The sequence below is a fragment of the Panthera tigris genome, chromosome D1 (assembly GCF_018350195.1).
Source record: "Panthera tigris isolate Pti1 chromosome D1, P.tigris_Pti1_mat1.1, whole genome shotgun sequence".
In the NCBI taxonomy this organism is placed as follows: Eukaryota; Metazoa; Chordata; class Mammalia; order Carnivora; family Felidae; genus Panthera; species Panthera tigris.
The window spans coordinates 110,346,848-110,357,680 of NC_056669.1; the positions used below are offsets into that span (position 1 = coordinate 110,346,848).

The 10,833-nt window shown below is 56.3% G+C and overlaps 1 protein-coding gene across 1 annotated transcript; it reads right to left on the bottom strand.

Annotated features, from left to right (window-relative positions):
• Positions 1–8,225: 8,225 nt before the first annotated feature.
• On the bottom strand, positions 8,226–9,733 carry MRGPRD (MAS related GPR family member D). The gene is given in 4 exon segments (XM_042959640.1): positions 8,226–8,314; positions 8,768–9,017; positions 9,019–9,382; positions 9,384–9,733. Coding segments are annotated over 4 exon segments (1,053 nt in total).
• Positions 9,734–10,833: the final 1,100 nt, after the last annotated feature.

Genomic DNA, 10,833 nt, shown 5'->3' on the forward strand with positions numbered 1-10,833 from the left:
TGTAAGAGCCATCTGTCCCCTCAGCTGTGACCTGGGGACGGGACAGGCCAGATGAGCCCTATCGGCGAAAACAGAAATCAAGTCCCAAGGGAACTCGCCAACTCATAAATACAGCAGTGACTTTTATAGCAGCTACCCCCCCACAATCCGGAATGCAGGGGGGCGGGTGGCCCCGGGTGACTGCAGGGCTACACCGAATTCCCACCGGCCATTGTCCTTCTCTGGGCGAACGGCCACCCCCTTCTGCTCGCGCGCGTGAAGGGCGCCGTTGCACTCGCTGGGACATCCTGATTTTTCGGGGGCAGCGCGTCGACCGATGGTCTGGGCAGTTAGTCACATTCTTCGACATCCGACGGGAAGGTTAGCTTCAGCTCAGCCCCACCCCGGAAGAGCGAATGGGGGGCCGAGCCGGATGCAGGTCCGGGGAAGCCAAGAGCTGGGGAGCGGTGGGGCCTCACGGCCTGCGGTGTCCGTGGGAGGGCCGAGAGCTGGCTTTGATTTGCACCCCAGGAGGTGATGGACCGTGTATACTCCACAAGGCAACCCCGCTTTTAAGGGGGTTGGCGCCCCGCCGGATCCCAGGTGTGGCCGGCCCGGTCTGAGCGCTCTCACCAAGACCAGATCTGGGTGTTTGTCAGCGGGGAACCCCGGCCTCGCATCTGGTCCCTCTGAGTGTAACACTCTCCCAGCTGGGACGGTCTGCATATCCCATTCTCTTGGCCGTGTAGTTACTTTGGGAAGAGGGGTATCTTTCCAGTCCAGTAGAACTAGAATCTAATTCATCCAAGAAGGGTCAGTTCCGGGAGTTCTGTGGTGAAAGGTCTCTCCTTCTGGGGTTGCTGGACAAGGCAGAAGGGAGGTCTGAGAAGGGAGACCCATTATGCCAGCAACGAGTGGGCAGGGAGTGAAGTGCCCAGCTGGTGTGTCGAGGTCCCGATGACACCTGGATCCAGCCGTGCCTGAAGCCACGATATGTTCTCAAGTTTTTAGTTATACCGAACCACTACATTGCTTTTCCCTTTTGTCCATTTTGACTTTCAGTTCTGTTCCCGCAGCCTCAGGTGTCTTTACTTAGGCAGTTACTTCAATGACAAGGATAAGAGATAGTCCTAATCAGCCCTGTCTGACTTCAGGAAAAAAGGAGAGAAAACAAACAGAAAGACACTGATTAGAAGCAGGTCAGGGAATTGCCGAATTATTGGCTCCCGGAGAGCAGGGTGGGAGTGGCCCAAGGGGCCTTCTCTCTGAGGTTAACTGGGCGTCCTGAGGTCCCGTGTCAGTGCCCTGGGGCGGCCACAGTGTAGGACCACAAATCCGGGGCTTTAAATGCCGGGAATTCATTTTCTTGTGGTTCTGGAAGCCAGAAGTCTGAAACCAAGGTGACGGAAGGGTGGTTCCCTCTGGAGGCCCTGGGCAAGAATCTGCTCGAAGCCTCTGTCCCGGCTGCTGGTGGCTCCCCCCGCCCCCCGCCAGCTGTCCTCAACGTCCTTGGCTGTGGTCGCATCACCCCAGGCTCTGCCTCTCCTTTCTGTGTCTCTGTGACTCTTCACTCGACCTTCTTGTAAAGACGTCAGTCATTGGGTTTAGGGCCCATCCCGATCTGGTGTGACCTCTTCTTACCCCATTTTCAAATGAGATTGCATTTTGAGGTTCTAGGTGAACGTGAATTTTTGGGGGGACACCATTGAACCCAGTGAGGGCCATGTGTACACCCCCTAGTTGTGTGAGGCGAGGAAGTGAAGTGTTTGCAGGAAGGGGCCCCTCTGGCTTCCGTGGCTGAAGATGCCACATTATCCTCCCCCCGCCTGCCCACTCATCAGGAGCCACCACTGAGGAAAACCACGAGGAGGTTCCTCAAAACATTACAACTCCTAGGACTTCCTACGATCCAGCAAGCCCACTTCTGGGAATGTGCCCGAGGGGAATGAGATCAGCATCTCAGATTGGTGCCTGCACCCACGTTCGTGGTCGTGTGATTTGTAGCAGCCGAGACGTGGAAACATCTCAGGTGTCCGTGGGGAGATGAACGGATCTTATTTGATTTGAACTTTTTTGAAGTTTGTGTATCTATTTTGAGAAAGAGAGAGAGAGTGCGAGCTGGGGAGGGACAGGTAGAGAGGCAGAAACAATCCCCAGCAGACTCTGCACTGGCCGTGGGGAGCCCCACGCGGGGCTTGAACCTTGGAACCGTGAGATCATGACCTGAGCTGAAACCAAGAGTCGGAGGCTCAACCGACTGAGCCCCCCGGGCGCCTCAACGAATGCGTTTTAAAAATGGGGTGCATGGGGAGTATTGTTCGGCCACGAAAAGAAGGAAATCCTACCGTTTGCGACGTGTTCGAACCTGGAAGACATTGTGCGAAGTGAGTCAGGCACAGAAAGCCAAGTGCTGTGTGGCCGCACTTACACGTGGAATCCAGACGCGTTGAACTCCCAGGAGCGGAGCGGAGCGGAGACTGGTGGCTCTGGGGGCTGCGGGGTGTTGGTCAAGGGGCCCAGGCGTCCAGCTACAAGACGAGTAAGTCCTGGGGGTGTGATGCCCGTGTGGTGACGGAGTTAACCGTACCGTATCGTGAGCTTGAAAGTTGCTAGGAAGGTAGGTCTGAAGTGTTCTTTTCCCTTTGTTTATGGAAGAAGTTTTTTAATGTTGATTTATCTGTGCAAGAGAGACAGAGTGAGAGAGAGACCGAACGCGAGCAGGGGAGGGGCAGAGAGAGAAGGAGACACAGCATCCGAAGCAGGGTGTGGCACCGGCCCATGCGCACGGCCACATCCCACTGGGTCTTGAGGGGCTCTGTGCCCTCCTCGGTTAAGCGCTCCCCCAGACCCATTCCTACGCAGATCAGCCGGAAGTTGACTCATACAGAGTATGGAGTCCCGGCCTGGCTCAGGTCGGGGGCTGGTCCAAGGCAGGGGTGACCACGCCGGGGAGGCGGGAGGATTATGATTTCCTGCAACAGAGGCCTGGGGAGGTTGGAGGCCTCCCCAGACGGGGGAGGAGGGAAACCTTTTGGCGGGAGAAGCCCGTGGGTGGTTTCACAGAGTTTGGCCTTTCGAGGTCAGCACCTGCCCTTTGGCTGAATAACAGACCCGTGAAGTGTGAATCCGACGGATGTTCTGATTCAGCCAGTTGCCAGGGTGCATCGTGAGTTTTGTTTTTCTGTGGTTCCCCCAAGTCAGTCTCGGCCTCCCGGCTACCAAAAAAAAAAAAAAAAAGATTTCTTTCAGCACTGACCTAGAGGGTCCCTAAATTTCAGTCCGGATCTCACATCAAGAAATCAGAGATTTGAATTGTCCTGAGGTATCCTGTCCTGCCAGAAGCAGCCCCCCTGCCCTGTGGTCCCGGGGCTCCCATCTACTCTCTGGGTGGGGGGGGGGGGTCTCTGGCAGTGGCTCTGTGACCACCCCCTTGCTCACCGTCCTGGAGTTGGGGAATTCCTCTGTCCTCCATCCAGGGACAGATTTTGTGGGGACCAAAGCTTATCAACGACAGGGGGACGCCCCTTCTGAGAAAGAACACAAAATCGTAAATCCAAAGTTAGATCCAACGATGAGTATGTATTTCAAGCGGGAAGAGAAATCACAGCAAACTGTCGATTTTTAAAGGCGACAAGTACCACAAATAATGCGAAACACAGAAAAACAGATGCATTGTTTTTTTCTACCCATTTTTTGCTGCATGCTCTTCGATAGCTTTTTCATATGTCCACCGTTTTGAAAGATTTCCAGAAAGAGAACTGAGAGATAGCTCAGTGGTTTTTTTTTTTTTAGCATGGTTGATCAAAAATTGTCTTGTGTTATATTTTTGATTATTTTTTAATGTTTATTTTTGAGAGAGAGAGAGAGAGAAAGCTTGCCCACATGTGCCCACGAGTAGGGGAGGGGCAGAGAGAGAGGGAGACATAGATTCTGAAGCAGGCTCCAGGCTCCGAGCTGTCAGCACAGGGCACGACGCAGGGCTCAAACTCGGGAATTGGGAACGGTGAGATCATGACCTGAGCCGAAGTCGGACGCTTAACCGCCTGAGCCACTCAGGCGACCCCCAAAATTGTCTTGTGTTATTAATAGTTAAGAGATTTTTTGTAGTTTCATAACTCATTCTTGGTAAGGTTCTGCACATTTTTAGGACTGTTATCAACTCTGGGAAGATCTTCTGTCCTGTTTTTCATGCACGGATAGTAAAGTTTCAGGGCACGTCCAGTTTTCTTGTATGGCGGTTAATCTGAAATGGATGATGCTCGTTGACAGTTTTCTTCTCACTTTCCTTGCTGTAGTGGTGACTTACGACTTTCAGCTGCTGTCGCTGATGTTAAATCGGCACAAAATGTAAATATTTCCCAGTGTATTAGGAGATTATCATTAACCGGATTATCAGAAATCCAGTAGGCTCTTGATTTCTTCTTTTCCAAAAGGATCTGTCCCTCTTGGTGAATTACTTTGGGTTAAATTCAGTTCTCAGTTGCAAACTAATGGCTGTTGACTTCAATATTTATCTTTACCCCTTCTGTCTCATAGTCCGTTAATTTTTTTTAAATTAATTTTTGAAAGAGAGAGGGAGAGAATCTCAAGCAGCCTCCACACCCTGCACGGAGACTGTCATTGGGGTCAAGCCCGTGACCAAGAGATCATGACCTGAGCCGAAATCAAGAGTTGGACGTTCAACCAACAGAGCCATCTGGGCGCCCCATGTCGTCCATTAATTTTAATCTGAACTTTCTCTTAATTGTTCACAAATAAACAAGACTAGAGATAACCAAAGAAGGTCCCCTTCTTACCCATTTAAATCAGAAGTTTATAAATTCTCACTCTTTGGGGGGAAATATTCCAAAATATGCCTCCAAATTTGAAAAATCTTTTCTTTTTGTTTGCAATCCATGCTTTCAGCTCCAAAATGTAGCTTGGAGTCTTGAGAATGTCATTGTACCCACAGCAGAGGACTTGAGCGGCTTTGTGAGGAGAGCCCATCCCCGCCTTGTGCTCAGCTCTTTATTTTATCTTGCTTTTTATTTTTGTAATGTTTATTTTTGAGAGAGAGAGAGAGCACGAGCAGAGGAGACGCAGAGAGAGAGGGAGACACAGAGCCCGACGCGGGGCTCGAACTCACAAGCCGTGAGATCACGACCTGAGCCGAAGTCGGACGCTTGACCGACTGAGCCACCGAGGCGCCCCTGTGCTCAGCTCTTTCAAAGGAAAAACCCAGTCGGCGTGTGCACTGAAGCATTGCATTTACAAGGTGGACTCGAGAAGAGAACCCATACCCACTGAGAACTCTGAAGTGCTTGGCAACCGCTCTGATGACATCTGTCCTGCTTTTCTGGTGGTTTGCCGAATTTTCAAAGCCCTGAGAACGGGTTCTTCCCCTTACAATGGTCCGCATCTGATTGGATGAATCCCCCACAGACTGGCTTCTGGCCTTTACGTTTCTCCTCCACCCCTACCTCCTTCGTGTCCTGGGTGCCACGGGGGCACCGTCATAGCCGCAGACAGCCACCTGAACACGTTGCAGGACCCCCTTCCAGGATGGAGGCTGGAACAGACCCGTGGCTTAAGCTTTACGGGCCTCACGATCTCGGCCGGGCGGGGTGGGGATGGGGTCTCTGTTCTCAGTTCCCCGCGTTTACTAACCGGAGGGTCCGTACGCGCAACGCTCTTTCTGATGGTTCTTGTGTCCGTGGTTGCAGACAGCAGACCCCCACTGTGGCCAAGTTAAGTAGTAAATAGAAATAGCGGGAAAGATGCGGAAGAGCCTCCGTAATCAACACAGACTGGAAAACCTGGCATCAGAGCAGAGTAGGCATCAGAACGAGATCTCAGGGCAACGTCAGGTTGCCACCGGTGGGGATGGATGGTTTCCAGATGCTTCTCCTGTCTTGTTTTGCTGCCCAAAATTCAGAGTCCTGGGACAGAGTCGGCCTGGCCCGCTAGGTCCCAGGCCAGCCCCTTACATGTTCTGGGGCCGTGGGGACCAGTAGAAAGACGCAGAGAAACCCAGGGTCTCTGGAGGGGTGGACTTCCTGATGAGCCACATCTTCCCGCAACGAGGGACAGACAGTCCCCCAACAGCGAGCCGCGGGCTCCTCAGGAAGGGGACCGGAGGCTGCATAGCAACCCCCCGCCTCCGATTCTCCAAAAGGTCCATGCACAAAAATAGTGACGACCCCTGCGTCCTTGCTGTGTGCCAGATAGAGCCGAACCCAACATGATCGCCTCATCGACCCCTCAGCAAACCCACGAGACGGGCACATGTATTTTTCCCGCTTCCGAGATGCACGACTAAAGAATTAGACCGCACGGCAGCATGTGGCGGAGGCGAGGTTCCTCTCCCGTACCCCGGCCCCAACCCTGTGGCCCCAGAGTTCTCGTTCCTGCAGATTTGGTAGTAGTCTCTGTAGAGAAAACAGAGAGATAACTCACCGATCACTTTCACTGAAAAGCACTGACGGCCGGGGCTCTTGAAACACGCACCCGTACGCCTGGACATCTTTGTAGTTCACGCTCTGGCTCCCAGATCAGGCCTCCAAAGGCAGGACATCGGAGACATTGTGTTTCGCACATTTCCCGTCAAAAGAGAGGGTACGGCGTGTTTCCTGATCACACGTGCTGCGGGATCGGGCAGAGTCCCAACGGGTGAGAACCTATCCAGTTTTCGGCGTCCGATGATTGGAGGCCTTTCCCACAGACGAGCTTCTGGTCCTGCGCGTGCCCAATCTTGTTTCTTCTCCACGAGCCACTACCGCCACGTGGCTGGTGGTGCTCAGCTCGCGATGGCCTAATGACACGCAGGGGCGACCGCGAACCGCTCCCCTGTGCCCCCACGAAGCCCAGGCTGCAGGCTCAACCTCTCCTTAGCCGGACCCCCCAATACCTGTGGCCCCACCGGTGCCGCCTGGCCTGAGGCGGAGAGAGACGGAGGAGAAGTCGGGGTAGAAGGTGACCGCGGCCCCAGGTGATGCACCGTATTGACAGTGGCACCGAAACGTGACCGCGTGAGCGATCTCCAGGGTTCCTCCCCTCCCACGTGCAGCTGCCCCGAGAGGCGAGGTCGTCCTCGTCATCAACCATCTGCTTCTCACCGGCCACTGTCACTGCCGCGGTTGGAGAAGGACCACGGAGCAGTGGGGTTTGTGGTGGAGACGTGCGGGTTGGGCACTGGCCGTGTGACGCTGGACAAAACTTGGCTTCTCTGGGCGCCCCTGCTATAAAGCCCTGGACAGGTGTCGGTTGTTCTTATTAGCCGCATGAGCACTTATTGAGTGCAGATGGCATGCAAGGCCAGTCCCGGTACTGGGTGCTCCCTTAGATGGCTGCGGTGACTGAGAAAGGACCGCCGCCCACCCCACAGGCCTCCCTGGGGCACGCAGACCTGGGGGGCTGGCTCGAGGTGGGAAGGCAGGTGACCCAGGAAACCGAGGGCGCTCCCAGCTCACACGCTCCTTCTGGCTCAGGTCAGTGAGTGCCCAGGGGGAGCCGGGGCAGTGGATCCCAGGCCCAGACACATACGCACCTCACTCCCAGGACTCTCCTGCCTCCTGCGACAGGGGGGCACAGACCTGGAGATCTGCTGCCACAGGGCGACGGGCTATAGATTATTCACGCCTTTTCTCTTCCTTTCTGAGGACGGGAACTGCGTCCCGGCTGGCTTGCAGCCTGTCTTTCGGGACGAGATGGGGAACTGTTCCAGAAGGCTCCGCAGGGACCACCTGTCACGTGCCCTTTCCGCCCAGCCTCCCCAGCCACAAGGCTGGACACTGCACGGTAGGAAAAGTAACACAAGTGTCCACTCTTTGTTCTGGAACCAGGAGACGGAGGGAAGAAAAGGGGGGAGGTGAGGGAGGAAGCATGCTGACGTGTGTCCCGAATTTTCTCTAGGACCAAAGCCCAACAAGGGGAGAAGTGTTTCCAACAATGTGGCAGGGGCAATCAGTCGGGGTACAGACTCTTGCTCTGTTGGCCATGCGGGTCTGTGGGACGAAGCTGCCTCCAGGACGCACGTCCCCCTCTCCCCCCTCCCCCCCCCGCCCCCAGCTCCCAGGGCACAGCCTCACCAAGGTCGACTGTGCATCTCCAGTGACGCCAGGCAGAGGCTCTCCTGGTTCCAGCCAGCTTCCTCCCGGAAGAAAGCAAACAGACCGGCCGTGGTTGCCAGGGACAGTGGTGCAAGGCGACCCAAAGGCAAAGGCCAGGGGTCAAGTGCTGGCCAAGGCCACGTGAAGGATGCGGCAGTCTCATGGCTCACGGCCAGCGGGAGTTTGATCAGCTATGGACACAGTGGACCGGCTGCAGACGGCGGTCACGGAGAGGGTCGGCAGGACACCTGGTGGAAGGCGGAGCAGGGCCCTCGCCCCTGTGGTCAGCTGGTGCCCCCGGCACATGCCCAAGGCCCAGCGTCCGGCCACAAGGTCACGGGAAGCACATCCTGCCTCCCATACAAAGACGTCATTGTAGGGAGCGGAGGGGGCCGGGACCGCGTGCTTTCGCCTTCAGATGGGTGATGGGTGCCCGCTGCCTGTTTGCGGAGCCTCTGCGGAGACTCGGCCGTCAACAGCCAGGCCTCAAAGCTGACACGTGCCCTCTGACCGGGAGGTTCTCCACAGACAACGAAATCGAATTCCTTCTCCCCGCCGGGGTCCCGTTGCGAGACCCGGGAGAGGCAGTGCTGTGGGGGGGCTTTGGCATGGAGGAGAGGGGCCCCGACGGGGCGAGAGGCGGGCCTTTGGGGACATCGGCGGCAGGCCGGACAGGCACCGGGCAGGGTGGGCACGCACACCCGTAGGGCGCGGCGGCTCTCGGACCCCCACCTCGTTGGTGCCGGTGGACGGCGTCTCCCTCCCCTCCAGCTCGGGCTCCTCCCTCAGCGCCCGGTGGAGCGCGGCCCCCAGGGGCTCCCGCAGGTCCCGGCCGCCCCGGCTGCCCACCGGGAAGTAGAGACCCGGGTTGGCCCTGCTGCTCGCGGCCGAGGACCGGCACGCCGAGTGGGAGAACGGAGTCTTCGTCCTCTGGGGCAGGTCCAGCCAGTTAGAGGAGGAACCAGCGGATGCCCAGGGGCGGGGTGCGGACGAGGAACACCAGGACGGAGGCCAGGAGGACCACGGACAGTCGCGCGGGCCGCCTCCGCCGCGAGCTCCCCCGCGCCCGCACGAAGAGGGTCGCGCTGGACGGGATCGCCATGGCTCGTGTGAAGGACCCGATGATGAGGACGTGGAAGACGGAGTCCGTCAGGAAACACTGCGCTTCCCAGAGGTGCCAGAACTTGCCGCAGAAGAAAGAGGCCAGCGCGTTCATCAGGGGGGACGGCGCCCAGAGCAGGGCTCACGTGACGGCCGCCAGGTGCTGGGGCCGGTGACGCTTGTACCAGATGGGGAAGGGGACAGAGAGGCAGTGCGCTGATGGCCGCCAGCGGGCTCAGGCCCAGGGTGTAGGCCAAGTATTTCATTCTCTGCAGCACCTCGCGGGCCAGCAGGGGGATGTCTAGAGTGGGCATGGAGGCCGTGCAGAGCAGGAGGAGGAGGTCGGCCACGGCCAGGTGGAGGACGTACGTGCAGAAGGGGGTCCTCTGCGCTCGGCAGCCCGGCAGCCAGACCACCGTGCGGTTGCCCGCTATGCCCGCTATGCCGTACGAGCAGGTGCACACGGCCAGGGCACTCAGCACCACGGGAGCCATGGCCAGCGGGTCCGCCCCGGGGCAGCCTGCGGTGACCTTTGGGATCTGGCTGCCGTTCAGAGTCTGGTTCATCCTGTGGCAGGAAGATGGACCGGCGTGAGGTTCTGTGTCGCTCGGGCCCGGAGGGACTTCTGAATTTCCTGCTTCGGGGCTCTCATGTTTGCAAGAAGCCATGACCAGGAGGCTGGACCCCTTCCCCGCTCCCCTGGCTCCCACCCCGCTGGCTCTGCCACACCCTACCCCCTCCACCGTGGAACACACACCCGAAGTTGTTCAACGTGCACTTTGTCAAGTTAAGAGGCTCTCTTGTATGAGTCTGTTTTTTTTTTTTTTTTAACATTTATTTATTTTTGAGACAGAGAGAGACAGAGCATGAACGGGGGAGGGGCAGAGAGAGAGGGAGACACAGAATCGGAAGCAGGCTCCAGGCTCTGAGCTGTCAGCCCAGAGCCCGACGTGGGGCTCGAACTCACGGACCGTGAGATTGTGACCTGAGCTGAAGTCGGACGCTTAACCGACTGAGCCACCCAGGCGCCCCTGTTTTTTTTTTTTTTTTTTGAAAAGCTGCATTCATTCATTCATTCATTCATTTTGAGAGAGAGTATGCAGGTGCATGTGAGCGAGAGTGAAGGAGGGCAGAGAGAGGGAGAGAGAGCATCCCATGTAGGTTCCCTGCTCAGCATGGATGGGGCTCGATCCCGTGAACCATGAGATCATGCGTGACCTGAGCCTCGATCGCCCCGCTTCTAAGTGTTTTAAATGTACACAGGTGTTGTTGTGATTTAGAATTTATGCAGTTTTTCTTCGCTCAACGGTACGTTTTTAGGATATTTGCAGGTGGCTGTGTGGAAAAGTAGTTTGTTGTTTTATAATGTACATTGGCCCCATCTTGTCCATTTCTTCATTTCCAGGATCATTAAAAAACGCTGCGTTAAACAGGCTCATGCCTGGCCCCATTGGCCCTGGCTCAGGATTTTTCTGGGGTGTCCTAGGAGTGGGGGTTCTGGGTCACAGGACCTGTGCATGCCTGGCTTCACTAAATATTTCCTGCTTCCCTCCTTGGATGGCTGTTTCAGTTTTATTTCCACTGTGGCACAGGAAGGATTCCATTTCGTCATTCTTTCACCAAGACTCGCTATCACACACTCTCCTCATTAACTGCCAACACGATG